General features: G+C 38.8%; 1 protein-coding gene across 3 annotated transcripts in view; it reads right to left on the bottom strand.

Annotated features, from left to right (window-relative positions):
- Positions 1-18,731, bottom strand: part of smg1 (SMG1 nonsense mediated mRNA decay associated PI3K related kinase) — a 67,753-nt gene that overhangs the window by 35,030 nt on the left and 13,992 nt on the right. For 2 of the 3 annotated variants that reach the window (XM_052131556.1, XM_052131558.1), the window contains 14 exons: positions 17,521-17,608; positions 17,287-17,388; positions 17,020-17,163; positions 16,338-16,537; positions 15,959-16,155; positions 15,612-15,773; positions 9,068-9,222; positions 4,018-4,154; positions 3,235-3,436; positions 3,030-3,139; positions 2,784-2,928; positions 2,524-2,683; positions 2,066-2,186; positions 1,728-1,970 (listed from right to left, as the gene is read on the bottom strand). In XM_052131556.1, coding sequence (XP_051987516.1) covers positions 1,728-1,970; positions 2,066-2,186; positions 2,524-2,683; positions 2,784-2,928; positions 3,030-3,139; positions 3,235-3,436; positions 4,018-4,154; positions 9,068-9,222; positions 15,612-15,773; positions 15,959-16,155; positions 16,338-16,537; positions 17,020-17,163; positions 17,287-17,388; positions 17,521-17,608 — 2,166 coding nt within the window. The remainder of the gene's footprint in view (positions 1-1,727; positions 1,971-2,065; positions 2,187-2,523; positions 2,684-2,783; positions 2,929-3,029; positions 3,140-3,234; positions 3,437-4,017; positions 4,155-9,067; positions 9,223-15,611; positions 15,774-15,958; positions 16,156-16,337; positions 16,538-17,019; positions 17,164-17,286; positions 17,389-17,520; positions 17,609-18,731) is intronic. The other variant, XM_052131557.1, reaches the window with a different exon arrangement.

Raw genomic sequence — 18,731 nt, 5'->3', positions numbered from 1 at the left:
CACCTGTCCAATACAGTCTCAACAGTGAAGCATGGTGGTGGCAGCATCATGCTGTGGGGGTGTTTTTCAGCTGCAGGGACAGGACTGACCGGTTGCAATCGAGGGAAAGATGAATGCGGCCAAGTACAGGGATATCCTGGATCTAAAACCTTCTCCAGAGTGCTCTGGACCTCAGACTGGGCCGAAGGTTCACCTTCCAACAAGACAATGACCCTAAGCACACCGCTAAAATAACGGAGTGGCTTCACAACAACTCCGTGACTGTTCTTGAATGGCCCAGCCAGAGCCCTGACTTAAACCCAATTGAGCATCTCTGGAGAAACCTGAAAATGGCTGTCCACCAACGTTTACCATCCAACCTGACAGAACTGGAGAGGATCTGCAAGGAGGAATGGCAGAGGATACCCAAATCCAGATGTGAAAAACTTGTTGCATCTTTCCCAAAAAGACTCATGGCTGTATTAGTTCAAAAGGGTGCTTCCACTAAATACTGACAAAGGGTCTGAATACTTAGGACCATGTGATATTTCAGTTTTTCTTTTTTAATAAATGTGCAAAAATGTGAACAATTCTGTGTTTTTCTGTCAATATGGGGTGCTGTGTGTACAATAATGAGGGAAAAAAATGAACTTAAATGATTTTAGCAAATGGCTGCAATATAACAAAGAGTGAAAAATTTAAGGGGGTCTGAATACTTTCCGTACCCACTGTATATATCATCTGATTAGTAAATGTTTATATTTAACTCACCAGTCATTGTATAATATATTCTTAAAGTATTCAGCAGAGATCCTTTCACTGCGTTTTGAGATTAAAATTTGTTTCGTGTGAATCCAAAGACAAGATCCGCATAAAAAACAAGATTTGTCATAAAAAAAAAAGTCTCTTAATTCCTTTTCTGTTCTTTACAGACAGTTGTTGATCAAAAACAACAAAAAATAAACCTTTAATTCTTAATCATGCATAGAACAGTTGAGATAAAGCAGTTTGAATCCTCTCTCATTAATATGTGCTCATTTATAGATGCACTTTACAGAAATGCCAGTTTTGTTAAAGAGACAGTACCGGTTTTAGCAAGTGTTAAAAAAAAAATCAATTTAAATACACGTCTTCATAAAAAAAATGAAATTTAGAAACAATAAATTAAATTGAATATGTTATTTATTGATTGAATACATGGATTTGTTAATTTTTAAAAAGCCAAAATGTGACCAAAAATATGATCTGTAAACTAATAAAGTATTAACAGCAAAATTGATATTTTCGTAATGTACAGAGTTAGAAAGACCCCTGTATAATTAACAGCATTAACTGGAAAATAATTTCTTTCATATGCAAGTAAAAGGAACATTATAACTGAAATAAACCCATATGAATCAATATCGATTGAAATCAGAATAGAATCTGGAAATCTGTATCAATACCCAGCCCTATTTTCAGTGCTTGACCCATTTGTAGTAACAAAAAAATCAATCATAGCTGACTGTTAATTGTCTAAGTGTCCAATAATAACAGGGTTACCACGATAAATTAGTTGTATTCAGCAGGTCATGTGATCTCAAAATGGCTGCTCAGCTCCATGTAAAATAAATCAGATTTAATTTGGATATGTTGCTGGATTCTTCGCCTCTAGTGAATGCACATGACTTAAAACATATTTCTTTAAGAGTAAAATTTAGGAAAAAAAAATTACCAAATGCACCTTTAAGACTGATATTTTCACTCACCAGCAGCAAACAGAACTTTAGCCTTCTCAATCTCCAGCTCTGGTCCCCACTTCTCCCCCACATTGCCCTCTAGAGACAGCTGCTTGAAGCTTTGCACCAGGTCCTGACCTTCAGAGTTGTATGATGGCTTGCTGCACTGGCCCAGCAGACGTGTGGCCAGGGCGATATTACCTTGCTTGCGGGCAAACTTCACTGCAGTCAGACAAAGCTCCATCAGATGAGAGTCCACTGGAGCAAAGCAACCTGTTGGAATCATAAGAGGTCATGCAGACTTTCTAGAACACCTTCGCACTATGTAAGGCACACTATATACAGTACATAGAGGAAGGAGAGCTTACCTTTGAGTTTTTGGAAGAGCTGGCGCTGGAAAGTGGTGTATCGGAGAGCATGTAGCCATGGCTGAACATCCTGCTGCTTGCAAGTACTCAAGGTTACACTGAAGAGTGGAATAAGACAGTCCTACAGATTGCAAGAAATGAGTAAGACCAAGTGAAAATGTCTTGAACATAATTTATTTGTATATAATATTTATAAGGATGAATGAACTGTGGAGCGACTGGTTATATATCACAGTGTGTTGTTAATCTATGATACAAGTGTGCGAGTGTTCATGGGATTAATGAGGCAAATGTTACTCATTTTGGTAGAGCATGGCACTAATAATGCCATCGGTCAAGTGCTCGATTCTCAGGGAGCACACATACTTATAAAATGTACAGCTTGAATGTACTGTAGTCACTTTGGATAAATGTCTATCAAAAGGATAAATGCAAGTGCAAAATGTGGCGACTCAGACCTCAGAGCGGTGCTGGCAGCAAAGGGAGTTCTCCAGAGAGTTGGCACAGTGCATCTGCAAGGTGCTGAGACTAGGGAGGGAGTCAGACAGGTTGAGAGTGGAGAGACGCAGTGGACCCAAAGAGATGCGACCCGTCTGCTTCAGGTACTTCACCAGCATGCTGAAAGTCAAGGCAATAAGGACAACCACCAATAGCTCACAATAGCTACAAACATTACTGACTTCACATATGAAAGACAATGCAGGCAGTATTTACTTACTCAGACGAGGTGAGAACCTTCTGCTCTTGTTCGTGATTGGTTAAGGTGATAGCTCCCACAGCGCTTCTGAGCAGCTGCACCTCAATGGCCTTCTGCATCTCTGAGGGCTCTGGACTCAACACAGCAGGCAGGAGCCTCTTCAGATCTGTCAACAAAAGAGACCAAATTTACTCAGCATAGAATCACCACTGATCAGAAAAGTATGTTCACATATTTTGATTTTGTTAACATGGCCTGTGATAATACCAATCTTGTCTTTGGTTGTAGAGTTGAGAAGGCCGTAATCCTCCCCAGGCAACAGCTCCAGCTGAGCACGACACTCTGCAAAATCCCCTTCCTCAAACCTGCTCAGAGCTCTGGAGCACAGAGATCAAAACAAACAATCATTCAAAAGAACAATTTACCAATCTAGAATCAAGCGAAGTTCAGACACGGACTGTTAGCTGCACACCTCACGTAGTTGAAGTCTGTCTTGAGGTTGACAATGGAGCTGTTGCTGTTCTTTTTAAGGTTCATCATGCTGGCCTGCCAGTCCTGCACAGACTCCCAATCACTCAAAGCCATGTAACACTCACTTGCCTTATTAGCCAGGAAGTTCAGCACCTCTGAAGAACAATCACTGGACTTTAACAGGACAGTCTTTCTTCCATCTCCTATCAAAACAAGCATGAAAATCAGCAACACATTTAATGGTACATAGTAATGTAGAGAGAATAACCTCATGGGAGGAATTAAAAGTACCGTTCACCTAAAAATGAAATAAACAATCATCTGCTCACCCTATTTAAGTCACTATTCACCGTATAATCACATAATTATTAAGCATTAATAAAGTGCTTAAAAAACATAGCAGCTTCATCAACAACATCAAAGTGTAGCACATTTGATCACAAGACGTGATGAGAACCATTGAGGTTTGATGTTTTCGACGTAGCCGCCATATCTGATTAAAGCAATTTATAAATTATTTGATTTCAGAGTGCCCAACTTAAATTTAATTTCGTTCAACACACAAAGAGATTATATTATCTTAGATCATCTGAAATAGTGTTTGAGTTGGGGTTAATTTTACGTTTGTTGCTTTTTTGGTTTTTGAAGTCAATATTTACTTACAATGTGGCAAAAAAACCTGTAAAGACTTTGTTTTAATTCAAGGAATTACAAGGAAGACATTAGGTTAAGTAATTTTGGGTATTCCTATTCCTTCAAAGTGTGGTACTTGTAGACTCCTCACCGCTCACAGTGTGTTTTGGGCTGGAGGTGTTGATGCCAGCGAGTTTCAGTAGGGAGTGATCAAAGCCTCTGATGGAGCAGTCAATACCTGTGATGGCACACAACTGATCTTGGTACTCCAAAGCTGCCCTCTCAAACCTGGTTTTGAACACACAAACATTCTCTTCTTCAGGATAAAGATTATATACACATGTCTGACATGCATTATGTCTCCAGGTGTTTGCACTCTCAGCCTCTAATATTCTCTCTTTTGGTCAGCATGAGAAATTCTACAAAGATGACACAAAGAGATCAAGAGAGTTTTGGAGAAGTGTTAACATCAACCTTTCACAGAAGAGTCCTCAGTAAGAGCAGAATGCAAATAAATCTGAATTAAGTTAATAACAGATTAGGAAAAAGAGGTGGATTATTGTAGACTTGACCTGTTGTTTTTGGTTTGCATTAACAAAATATTTAGAGCTTTACATATGATTACGTGCAATAATCAATATCATTAGATAACTTCAGGTGTTTTCAGCATATGAGCGGCTTCACACGTTCATTTTGAAGGGTGCGTCACTTGCAGATTTTATATTTATTCAATTAAATCACAGACATTTGCAGTTTAACCATCACACATGGACATAACACAATTTTAATCGTGATTAAATAATTGTGCATTCATTTTGTCCAAATATGCAATATTTCACGATATTCCGGGTTTCATAGCTTATGCCAATTTTATGACAAGATTCCACGATTCTATCCATATTTTCTGCATACTACATGTGGCAACCACTGTATAAGCAGACTCCGATTGTAGAATTATAGAAAATTATTTCAAATCCCAAAGTGTGAATGTGAAGTGTTAACATGATCTGCACATTAAATATTCACCACGGACAAGACGTCAGTCAGCAGGTGAGTCAAGTTATTTTTGGAGGTGCTTTATAATACCCTTTGCTACTGGGCAGTCACTCGCAGCTTCCTCCTCCAACACCACCACCAGAGAAACCCAGTATGCCCTTAACCGCCCTATCCAATGACAGCCAGTGTGTAGCCAATGGTTGGTTTAGACTCCACATATCATGTTCTTCCATTTCGTTTTGGAGTTCATTTAATATGAGTGTTCGAATGGGGGAATACTTGTAGTATGTTTATATGTTATTAATAGTGGTGACGTATGCACTTAATTCACGCACCGCTTTGGAGGAATCACGGGCAGCCAGTGCCTTTGTGTGTGCACCACAGTGAATGTTTATGAGGTAGGGACAGTCATTCTGATGCAGCTGTTGTGTAACTCCGGCCTTTCGACACACCATCACACTCCAGTCCAACTACCTGAGCCATAGCTACACCACAGCCCATCAACACATCTTTTATTTTTGCTGTGATGCTTTCGGCAGTGCCAGAGGGTATTACATGAATTCAAATGAACACAGTTTCTGGCTCCCCTCTCAGCTGAAGTGTCAGGTATGTGATCAGCATTTTCTCAACTGTGATATTAGTAGTTTCATCTATTATCCTGACGTATCTGCTGTAGGTGAGGCGGTCATCCACAGCGCTCGTTATGGTCAATGCTATAGCCTCCTCTATCTGACTGACAGTGTCATGGTGGGTGCAAGTGGGTGCACTGTTCAGGGTTGGACACCCAGCAGACTCTATGAAGTGTATTAGGTTAGGATATAGGTGGCTCGGGGTGTTTGTATTTGCCATACGCAACAACCTTAAACTGTGATTTTAATGTCTCGTTACAGGCAGCCTGTGATTTCTCTACATGCTTGACTATTGCCACACTCTGGTTGACCACCCGTGAAGATTCAATGTGGCTATGACTACGTTTGTGATCATTTAAAGCTGATTTCTGCATCGTCGTGCACCCTCTGACAAATCCGTTACACATGTTAGCTTTTATGCAGAGGTCACAGAACATTTTGCCACCTTCACTCCTCAGCCACGTGAACACCAGTTTCCACGGAACCCAGTACTTCCTCCTGACCTCCTTGCTGCCAATTGCTTGCCTCGTAACATTAACTGCCAGTGACTGATAAATGTTGTCTGTTGTTTGTCCTTCATCCTCCACCACATCTGCCCCTCTTTTTCACCTCTTATCAACATCACAACTATTTGTCAATTAAAAAAAAAAAAAGGTCAGCTGCTGTGCTATTTTTACAATTGTATGTAGCGGTGACTAAAGCTACACAGGACAAAGACGTCATGCACAGAGATCAAAGACGAGACAATACTAGATAACAGCTAATTAATGAAAAAGACTCTTTCTGCTTTATACATCTAGCCAAAAGTTTCCCTGTTTGGTCCCGTGACTCAAAATTGCCCTGAATAGCCAAAACTCCACCTTCCGCAACAAATTTCAATCGGGCCAATTATCGAGGCTATCAGACAACATTTGGCTATTCCGCTCTGCCTCTGCACTTTTAATATTCCCTTCCAACTCAGAGTTCTTGTGGGTTGGATTTTTTGATGCATGAGGCACACTATATGATCCAGCCCCTAACAACCGCCTTAAGTGCCTACCAAGCCATACCCACAGAGGATACTGAAGACCAGTTAGTCTCCATATAAACATTGATTTCAGTCTTTAACATTTGTTGGAATTCAGGATTTTGCAAAAAGGCCAACTAAAGGATTTATTTTTCTCCGTACATGGCAACACCTCTAACATAGCTAACATCAGGGCGTGATCTGTGACTGAGATGTTTCCAATTGAGCAAATCAACAACAGATGAAATGAGGGACTAGGTGTGTGTGTGTGTGTGTGTGTGTGTGTGTGTGTGTGTATATATATATATATATATATATATATATATATATATATATATATATATATATATAATCTATTCTAGAATAAATCTTATGGACTGATGAAAAAAATGTATAGTCCCTACCAGATGGGTTCAGAAGTCTTCAAATATCTGTAAGACCAAGATTTTTTTACACATCCTATGAAGCGTCACTGTTGCTATAGGGGGCTGAGTCCATTAAAAGATTAAAGTTTCCACCCAATATTATACCATGAGAGGAGCCAGTGGCTTGCAACATCCCTTCAAGATCTATAAAAAAAAAAAGCCCTGCTCATCAACGTTAGTTGCATAAATATTAGCCAAAATCAACCTTTGCTCCTGAATTTCAGCTAAAACAATGATGACTCTTCCTAATTTATCATTAATCTGTTTGAGACATTTGAATTGTAGATGTTTACTTATCAATGTAATGGCTCCCCTGCTCTTACTTGAGCCAGTACTAAAGAAAACATGTCAACCCCATATCTTCCCAAATGTTTCAGCTTCCGGCAGGGAAAGATGCGTGTCTTGAAGAAACACTATAATATTTGTTATGTTTAAGAAAATAAATAACCTTCCATTTTATGGGGTGACCCAACCCATTCACATTCCACGTGGAGAGAGACAATCCGCTCATATTAACATTTGACATCAACATGTTTGAAAATAATAATTGTCAAAAATTTAATTATAGACCACATTCCAACATTAGAGCAACAATCAAACCTCAAACTCCCCCAGAAAAAAAAAAAAAAAACGTGCTCATTAACGCGCGAAAGCGTCCATCCCTTTAAACTCAAACAGTCCATGTATGCCTACGAGAGCCCCCGCGACAACTTTGCGGTCAGATTACTCAAGTCCAGTACTTCTATACAAATTCTGTGAGACGGAATTGCGAAACAGAAAATAATCTGTAAAACAATCTCCAGCCAAAAGGTGGGATAACACAAAAGACATGTAGATTCCTCCTGTTCTGAAGGAGTGTTATTCCACAAAACAAACTCCAGCCGCTAGCCACACAAAAGAAACAAAGGCAGCGCTCAGTTACTCGGACAAATAAGTGAATGTTCAGTGAGTCAGGTCCACTTGGCTGCATCCCACAATAACTTAGTCCATTGACATTATGAAGGACAATGCTTGCAGTGGTCATGTAAATATTTTGCGGCCATCCTTAGTTTCTATTCTCAATTTGTCCAGGAACATCAGTGAAAAAATAAATACATAAAAAAAAACACCTTTCGTTGATGTAAGAGTTTCTTGCATTTTTGTGAATCGATCATGATTCTCGCTCGTCGAATTTTCAAAGTCTGGGAACAAGAAAATGTTGTGGTTCTTCCAAGAAAGCCTTCCTTTACTCCTCGCAAAAGAGAAATTTGACTAGAATTGATCGGGGCCTGTCTCCCTCAGTGGATATCCGAGCCAGGACTCTGTGAGCTCACTCGATTTGCAGCTTCTGGTCTGTTATGTAGAGCAGACTCGGAAAGAGCTCATCTAGCAATTTCACCATATCTCAACCTTCTTCCTTCTCGGTCCAACCCTCGCATGGTGCCACGTGACTCTCCCGAATTTGATAGCCTTAAAAAAAAAAACAGTAGTAACGAAATCGCCTCCAAGTAAGGATGACAAGGCGTATTGCGCTTCTTTGTAAAAAGCAGCAAGCGCAGGTGTCCCACTGATTAAATACACAATGTCATGGCTAGTGAGACCAGGTTTTTAAAGCAACTCTTCCTTTTCCTCTTTCAATTGACTTGTTTTACATGTAAAATACACAGCATACTTTATTACAACCTACTTTAAGTTCTCCTGTTCAAAGTAGGCTATATTGTTAAGAAACATTTTGATCATTTGTTTATATAATAAGGACGTGTCCCACACCTGTCCATTTAGGGCCCAAGTTCCAAAAAGGTTGAGAACGACTGATCTATATATATATTTCTCTTATTTAATCATTTTAATTTGATACATTGCTTCATCTAGGCCGAAACCTATTGAGAGTGTAAGGAATGACTGGCTCTACAAATCACAAAAGATTTATAGTAAAAAATAAAAAGGAATTGCAGTGGCAAATCATGTGGCATTGTTTTTTTTATCAAGGTCTAAATAAACAAATAGAATCTACCTCAAATTACTGCATTTTCTCATCCTACCTGCCCACTCACACGCTCCGCCCCAGGGCACAAACAAAGAAAAAAATTATAAAATACTTTTGACAAACTAGACAAATTTGCTGTGAAAACTGAGTTTCTTTTTTTTGGGAAACAAATAACTTACTTTCCCTCGGCCTGCAATGCCACTGAACTCAGCCAGCCCAGGCTCTTTCCAGTGTTGGCAAGACTCCAGACTGCCAGACCTTGTATGGCCTCAGGACATCGCAGCTCACACAATGCCTCACCCAGCATGGTGACTGGCACCTCCATTTCTGGACCCTACAGGGCAAAGGACAGATTAACTTTACTTGTGATAAAGCAATATGTTAGGTTATTCCAAATGGTTTAGTGGTAGACAGATGCAGGGCTCCAGACTAGGGATGCACTGATACCACTTTTTTCCCTTCCAATCCTATATCTGAAATCTCAGTATTGGCCGATCCCATACCAGTGTTATTGTTTTTTTGCATAATCAGTTTAGAATATCTTTACTTTATTGTGTGGAACTAATTGGGGGTACTCTGTAGTATGTAAAGAAACAACCCTCTAACTACACATTATTTCAATATAAATGTATAGCTTATTAAGAAAAACTATAACTAGTCTACTGGATAGTGTTGCAGCAAAATTAATACATTCCATTGTAAATGTTCAGTAGAAAAGGCAGTTTTTTTTTTTTTTGCAAAATGTTTTCAATTTTGTATCTGGATTTTAAAGGATTCAGATCTATTTTTTGTTCATTTTATTTGTAAGATATCGGTTCACTTTTTATTCAGTTATTTTTTGGAACCCATTCAACTTAGTTATAATTTGTAAACAAATAATAATAAATTATTATCATCATCATCATCATCATTAATTACTATAATAATTTACTTTTAGAATTTTAAATACATCAGTAATATCTCTCAATCGTGCACCTTTAACTTTAAAACCCTCTGGTTTTTATTTTGACATTCTGAAATCTCCAGGAATTCCTGTATGTGTCAGTTTGTAGGCAAGTTCACAGAAGTTGAATTCGCTTATTCAAATTCTGGAAAAATGCACCTCCAGTAATGTTCATGCACTCACACAGTACTCTGTTGTCTCCATGTGACAGGGAAGTGGAGAGAAAGTCAAAATGAGCCAGTGCGTGTGAGTGCATGCGTGTCTGTGTGTGTCTATGACAGAGCTTCGGTTGAAGAGAACAAGATCTCAAACACAACATTCAGTAGCTTTGTGATATCCTTGGCGAAAATTACGTTGTTTTGAACTGACTAGTGTCACTCCGGCTTTAATATACTGTTGTGAGAAGGATTTTAGACCCATTTTTGACTGGGCTGCCTGGCGCAACGTTGCAGAAAATAGAAACCATTCCAAAAATAGAATGCCCCGTCACGGCTGGTTAGAACTAGAGCCCGACCAATATGAGATTATTGAGACAGATACAGATTTTGGTGGGGGCAAATTCACCGATTATAGATATGGTGACTGATATAATACATTTTTGAGCTGGAATGAAAACAGACCTTTTCTATGTGGATTGTGCACTGATATGACTATGCAAAGGCACTCAGAACGCTGCCATTTTTATCAAAGAATATTTTACATTATTATTATACATTATTATTATTATACATTAACAAATTCAAAAAATTATCAGAGAAAATAAAGAATAAATATACAATAAATAGCTAAATAAACATCAGCACTGTTTAGTATCATTCAATTGCTGATCATTTAAATAATACAAATAAATAAATAAATAAATAGCTAAATAAACATCAGTAGCACAGTTTAGTATCAGTAAAATACCATTTAATTTTTTATATTTTAATACTGCCAGGTAATTATGGGCAGGTTGTAAAACAAGAAGCATTTACACCTGCCGAATCAATAGATAAATAGCAGCAGCTGTGTTACACAATATTCTGCAATACAAGTTCAGACTTTCACAAACATTCAACAGTGGAAAACCAGACTTTAAAATATTACATTTTGTAAATGCAATTACTGGAATTGTTTGGTTGAAGGGGGTACTAAACTGTGAATCCTGAACAAAACAGTTGGTGAATACATGTTTACAAATTTGCTTCCACTTAGCTGACAAGTAATGAAAGTAGCTATGTAGTTAGCTATAAGATCGTTGTCACGGAGTATAAAAAATGGATCTTGTATATTTACTTTCCAACATTACGTCTCACCAACTAGGTAACAAAGTAGCATGAAATCAACACTCAGACGCAATCCACCACCACACCGTTGTTTGCTGAGCAGCAAAAAGATACTCTGATGTTTACGTTTTAAACTGCTACGCACTGACATACTATAGCTGGCTAACAAGGCAAACAGATGTGATAAACATGAGTGACATGGTTGTCAGGGACAGGGTAAACGTTATATTAGTTATACAGAAAAGGGAAAATGATGGGGTCAATGTTTATTAACTTTCCAGTATGTACTTCACAAATTAGTTAGCAACTTGACGTGAATCCACTGCTTAACTCCGCACAGTCAGCAGAACCACAGTCCGCTCAGCTCTGTAAACAATGGAGTTGGAGCACGGTCTGCTGGACAAACTATGCATATCGGAAAACATATATGCGGATACCAATATACAGGTGAAACTCGAAAAATTAGAATATCGTGCAAAAGTTCATTAATTTCAGTAATTCAACTTAAAAGGTGAAACTAATATATTATATAGACTCATTACAAGCAAAGTAAGATATTTCAAGCCTTTATTTGATATAATTTTGATGATTATGGCTTACAGCTTATGAAAACCCCAAATTCAGAATCTCAGAAAATTAGAATATTGTGAAAAGGTTCAGTATTGTAGGCTCAAAGTGTCACACTCTAATCAGCTAAACACCTGCAAAGGGTTCCTGAGCCTTTAAATGGTCTCTCAGTCTGGTTCAGTTGAATTCACAATCATGGGGAAGACTGCTGACCTGACAGTTGTGCAGAAAACCATCATTGACACCCTCCACAAGGAGGGAAAGCCTCAAAAGGTAATTGCAAAAGAAGTTGGATGTTCTCAAAGTGCTGTATCAAAGCACATTAATAGAAAGTTAAGTGGAAGGGAAAAGTGTGGAAGAAAAAGGTGCACAAGCAGCAGGGATGACCGTAGCCTGGAGAGGATTGTCAGGAAAAGGCCATTCAAATGTGTGGGGAGCTTCACAAGGAGTGGACTGAGGCTGGAGTTACTGCATCAAGAGCCACCACACACAGACGGGTCCTGGACATGGGCTTCAAATGTCAAATGTCTTACCTGGGCTAAAGAAAAAAAGAACTGGTCTGTTGCTCAGTGGTCCAAAGTCCTCTTTTCTGATGAGAGAAAATTTTGCATCTCATTTGGAAACCAAGGTCCCAGAGTCTGGAGGAAGAATGGAGAGGAACACAATCCAAGATGCTTGAAGTCCAGTGTGAAGTTTCCACAGTCTGTGTTGGTTTGGAGAGCCATGTCATTGGCTGGTGTTGGTCCACCGTGCTTTATTAAGTCCAGAGTCAACGCAGCCGTCTACCGGGACATTTTAGAGCACTTAATGCTTCCTTCAGCAGACAAGCTTTATGGAGATGCTGACTTCATTTTCCAGCAGGACTTGGCACCTGCCCACACTGCCAAAAGTACCAAAACCTGGTTCAATGACCATAGTATTACTGTGCTTGATTGGCCAGCAAACTCGCCTGACCTGAACCCCATAGAGAATCTATGGGGCATTGCCAAGAGAAAGATGAGAGACATGAGACCAAACAATGCAGAAGAGCTGAAGGCCGCTATTGAAGCATCTTGGTCTTCCATAACACCTCAGCAGTGCCACAGGCTGATAGCATCCATGCCACGCCGCATTGAGGCAGTAATTAATGCAAAAGGGGCCCAAACCAAGTACTGAGTACATATGCATGATTATACTTTTCAGAGGGCCGACATTTCTGTATTTAAAATCCTTTTTTTTTTTTATTGATTTCACGTAATATTCTAATTTTCTGAGATTCTGAATTTGGGGTTTTCATAAGCTGTAAGCCATAATCATCAAAATTATATCAAATAAAGGCTTGAAATAGCTTTCTTTGCTTGTAATGAGTCTATATAATATAATAGTTTCACCTTTTAAGTTGAATTACTGAAATTAATGAACTTTTGCATGATATTCTAATTTTCCGAGTTTCACCTGTATCTGTGAAAGGCTAAAATCGCTCGGGCACTAGTTAGGACAAAAACTCTGATTAACATGGAAAAGATACTAGGGATGCACCGAAATTCCGTTTTTTTGTTTTGGCCGAAAGAGAAAAGGCCGAAAATATATGCCACCCCAACCCTCAGTGCTCAGGTTTCACTCTCCATCGATCTAGCCATTATCACAGCGCTACCAAGCAAAGGCTGATGTCAGCTGTGTGGAAATATTTCAAAGCAGTACCGCCACTCCCTACACGCATACTACACAGTCTGCGTAGGACACCAACTCCATTGGAGGGCACCAGAAAAACCACCGGGTGCCCTTCGTCGCATGTTATTCAAGGATCCGAAAGCAGTTGCGGAACACAGACGATGAACATGACAATCCTCTTGACTACTGGTACATGAACAAAGATCTTTCTATTGCTTGAGCGGACTGCACGCAGGTATTTATCTGCCCCAAGCACCAGCACAGACAGACAGACAAAGACTATTCAGTGCAGCATCTAATGTTCTTGATGAGAAGAGGAAACATCTCTCCTGCCAGAAAGCAATTTCATTAAAATGAACAAAATTCACTCATTAAAATAAAAAAATAAAAACTTTGTTCTTCACTTGAGGCTACAGCTTTCATTTTACAGTTTGAGGTTGGTTTTAGTTCTATTACTATTGTTTTGCACAGTAATTTTACTAAATACATTCACATAAACAAAATATAGGCACTCTGCTGTTCTGCGTTTTGCCTGTTGTTTTCATTAAAATGACTGTGTAGCATATTTAAACTTTTTGTATTTGCAAGATGCTAGCCAAGAGCTGCTAAGTTCAATACAATAATATATATAAACCATTTTAAAATGTGTAAAAAAACCAAGTAATTTTCAGTTTTCGGCCTGAATTTTTGGTTTTGGCCCAGAATTTTCATTTCGGTGCATCACTAAAAGATACCTTTTATCACGTGTCGCATCATTGTGTCTGGTTAGGACACGGTAAATACATTTTCTTTTATAGTTTATTTTTATCAGGATCTTGCAGATTAAAATTGTCATCTGAATACAAATCAAGTCTTTTCTACAATCAGAGAGCATTAGTTCCATTGTATCCATAGTTTTAACTGTGGTACTTGCAATAAGATAATAACCAAAGGTAAAAGGAAAATCATGATCCATGACCCAGCCCACGCTTCTTGAAGCGCTATTTATGGTTATCTGCAAGTTAGGGCTGGCCAATATGTCTTAAATTATAACTCAATATTTTTCTCAATATTATGATATTCGATATATCTTGATAGTGAATTTGCTCTGAAATGGCTCAAATGCGTTTTGTTTGTTTGTTTTTAATCAGAGGAACCATCCTTTCATCCAAACCACTGCCATTGTAGCCAAGTAGATTCAATATTTTAAAGACATTAAATAAAAAAATAATTAATTTTTCATAATTTTCATTGATATGCACTTTATATTTATATTTCATATACAATGACACATAGTATCTTAATAAAAAACATGATTTACATTTTTGTGAATTAACAAGGTGTGCAAAGCTCCTTCACTTATTTATAAAACCCCAGTTTAACATTGCAGAACACAAAATTATTACTGGGACACATCAGGTTTATTATTACAATATAATGCTGAATTATCATTATTATTCTGATTATTAAATTTGCGGTATATAAAAGTAATATATTTCTGTCCTGTTTACCTTACCTCCACCTGGGGCTTTTATTTCGACACCGAAAGTGCTGTCGTATTTTCTTCAACTTCACAAGGAGCTTTAATTGTGACACAGAAAAAGCAATGTGTATTTGACAGTTTGCAATGTCCCGCATTTCCTGAAATGCTGTAATTTCCTCCTTTTCTGTTATTCTGTGCCGCATTTGTAGATTTGTATAATAACTTGTAGTGGTTACTAATGTTTGGAATTGTGTGACAGATCAGCGCATCACAGGTTTGTTCTGAATCACACACAGAACTTTAAATTTCAGCTTTTTGTGAATTAATAATCACAACTTGCCATTTTTATGTTATTTTGATTAGTTGTGCAGCCCTGAAGGATCGTGAAAATATTCTACTGATGCGCTCTTTACGAAACTTAATGGCCAAATGAAAACACATTAAAATCGTCGCGATATTGGTACATTTTACGTCGTCAGCAAAAAAACAACAACTCTCAATTCATTAATATTAGATATATCGGCCAGCTCTACAGTGCATCTCAAGACTGGTCCACGTGTAAATTCATGCCTCTGCGGATCTGTCCATTCAGACTTGAGCCACGTTGACTGAACCAGGTAGAACAGTTTCTATTCGCTATTTTAAAGTTTACCATTTCTCACGCACAACAAAAAGTGACAGCACACAGAGTTGGCCAACTTTGTAATCGCACCAGTAACTCTTGCAGAGAGTTAAAGGGCACTGTTAGGAATAATACTAAAAGCCATTTAGTCAGTCTGGAGCCCTGTGATGTAATGTTGGTATAAGAGATACACAGGTGAATCATTAGATATTACCTGTGTATTGCTGTTCTTAATCTCAGTGAGCAAGTCAAAGCCATGACGGACTGTGACGGCCGGTTGGCCAGAGAGAAGGCCTACCCTCATCAGAGCCAAACGAATTCTGGTGAGCCAGTCCTGGCACGTCTGTCGGTTTGTGTGGAAAAACGTTCTAATGCCCTACATAAGGAAAGTTAAAAGTTAAACAAAGCCTTGTGATGAAAGACACTCAGACAATGACTCTTTTAGTCATTGAAAATAAACAAAAATGTTGATGGCAATCACCTAAAAAGCCATGAAAAGGATCAAGTTGGCACTCCACAGTTTTAACGTCAATGCTAGCTGTGTATATACAGAGGACAGACCTTTGGCGGAGCAGTGAGAGCGCTAGCGCAGCCTTCATAAGCATTGTACATGAGTTTCTCCAGGTTCTCCAGGAACTGCAGTAGCAGAACTAGGCGGATCTGATTGGTGTGGTGACCCTCATCACTTTCTCCTCCACTCCACTGACTCAACTCCTGCTCGGTGTTCAGACTGTGAGCCGCCAGGCTGCGGATGATACCTACCCCAGCACAGGATACAGTTACTACATTTTTGCAAACACTATACTGACGATGTACAATTTTTCACGAACCAAAAAATGAAATCAAGCTTAAGATCACTAACTAATTAGCTCTTCTACTAAAAACAGTACCCCAAATTAATACAACAAAATTCCTACACTGAAAACAACAGATAACAAACCCTCTATGGTCTGGAAAGTGTCCTGGGCTCGCCCCAAAGGGGTGCGAAGCTTGGAGAGTACAGTAAACTGAGCAGCCTCCCACACTGCCCAGTGCCACAGCACTGCTTCAGTTTTCAGCAGGTCACGAGGCACCATTGCAGAGTCTTTCTTCTCCAGCCGCTGACAGCTGTGGTACAGCCTCTCCAACCACGGCTCCTTACTGCAGAACCCATAAATCAAACAATACAATTACAATTCAGGACAATACAACTCACAAAATTGATAAATAATTTTGCATGCAGATTACAGTTTGACATATTGTGAATTATGTAAATGTAATCATAATCAAGGTACACAAGCAGCCCAATTTTTCTAACTATTCGTACTTTGTAAGCATAGTCAGAAAACACATCTTTATGGGTCTAAACTCCTGAAAAGAAACAATCCAGTATCGCACAGCAGACATAGCGTGCATGCGACGACCGCCTGTGTATGCATTGATGGGCTAGAGTTCCATTGTACGAATAGACTAGTGAATGCGTAAAAACTAAAGTATACTGCACCTTGGGCTTAATGAGATCATATTCTAAAACAAGTGAAAGGCAAAACAACACACATTTGTTTTTAACCAAGACGAGAATAAAGGAATGGAATGGTGCCAATCAGATTGACTGTACCCCGATGTCCCGGCTGCCTACTCACCCCCCACGGTGGACAGTTCCATACAGAATAAACCCAATGAGGTCAGAGAAGTCCTGTGGGTGAAAGGTGTTGCTAGGCACTTTGCTCATGTGTCGCCGGATGGCCAGAGAAATCTCCTTAATCTCTGAGTGACTATGAGCGCTGCTGGGAGACAAGCTTACAATTACAATCAAATCAACTTCAGCTGGAGGTATAACTAGGATATAGGTTTTCCCCCATGGTTTCTATTGTGTGGATTCTAGGCAGATGGAGAGAATCCTGGCTAACCTAAGTGCGACATGCATGGGAACGGATCTCAGCAATTTCCCAAAGGCCTGCCGCACTCTGACTCCTGAGTGGACTAGCTGAACTCGGCACAAGTCCACACATCTGCAGAGAGAGGGGACAGAACCAGTGCTGATTAGATAAGATGTTCCTCCCCAAAAGCAAGAGGAAGTTAATTTGCAACTCTAATGTTCCTGCAGGAAGAAGTGTCGAAGAGGAGAAAATGTGTGTGATAACCTCTTGAGAAGATCTGTGGATAAGGAGGAAGACAGAACCTGGAGACTGTTGCAGGCCTGCAGACATATTGTTGGGTCCTCATTCAAAGCTTAAAAACATGAACAGCACATGTTAATGTCTATTCACCGAATCCATCAGTTTATTCTCATGACGCTACAAATACATAGCATTTTTCAACCTCTACTTATGTTGACAATACTTTTATAATCCTTATAAAAATTATAATCCTATCATCATTTACTCACCCGTATGTCTTCTTAAATTTGTATGACTTTCTTCCACAGAACACATTATTACTAACAGACAAAAATATTTTAATGGAGATATGATGTCTGTTGGTCCTCACAATGCAAGTGAATGGTGACTAATTTTTTAAGCTCCAAAAAGCTCAAAGGAAGCATTAAATAATCCAAAAGACTTCTGTGGTTTAATCCATATCTTCAGAAGCAATCAAATCGATTTTGGGTGAGGACAGACCAAAATATTACTCCTTTTTCACAACAGGGCTCAATGCAAGTATTTTTTCTACCGGCCCTGTCGGACAAGTGCTCCAGATTTTTAGTTGCCATGACAATTGTCACTGGCCCCAAAACAAAAATTAAAAACAGCTGTTTTTACCATCATAGCTTTTTTTTTTTTATTTGTCCGAAGCTAACATTTTTATAAATGGCTAAATATAAAGTAAAAAAAAGTAAAATGTCTGAAACTTCAGCAGGATTGCCCTAAAAAGCTTGCTATTTGTCATGGATTTACCTTAATTGTCAGTGAAGTACAGCACAATAGCCTGACTAACAACAACTACTTAGTCCAGAATCACAGCAAAACCACAGCAAACAAACAAACTGCAGTGGTTGTTACCCTCTGACAAACCAAATGCAAATGCTTTTACACCAATTTGTATAAAAACAATGTGGGAATTTTGCACACTGCGAACAAGGAAAGTGCGGGGAATGGGGATAATTAAAATGTGGCACAAATTGTTTAGAAGACATTATTACCTCCATGTAATTTTTGTGCTCCATCTCTCTCGCTTGTAGTGGTGCACTGTTCAGGAAGTTTGAGGTCGATAACAATCTCAGATTTTTTTAACATTAAGATTGGCCAATACATTTTTTTTTTTTTAAGTGCCCTTTGCCACACTTTTTAAAGTTATATTGTGCAGATATATGTAAATTACAGTAAGACTTTATAAAAAGGTTCCATTTGTTAAC

This window comes from Xyrauchen texanus, chromosome 8, assembly GCF_025860055.1.
Source record: "Xyrauchen texanus isolate HMW12.3.18 chromosome 8, RBS_HiC_50CHRs, whole genome shotgun sequence".
Lineage (NCBI taxonomy): Eukaryota > Metazoa > Chordata > Actinopteri > Cypriniformes > Catostomidae > Xyrauchen > Xyrauchen texanus.
This window is presented reverse-complemented; position numbering and strand designations above follow the sequence as displayed.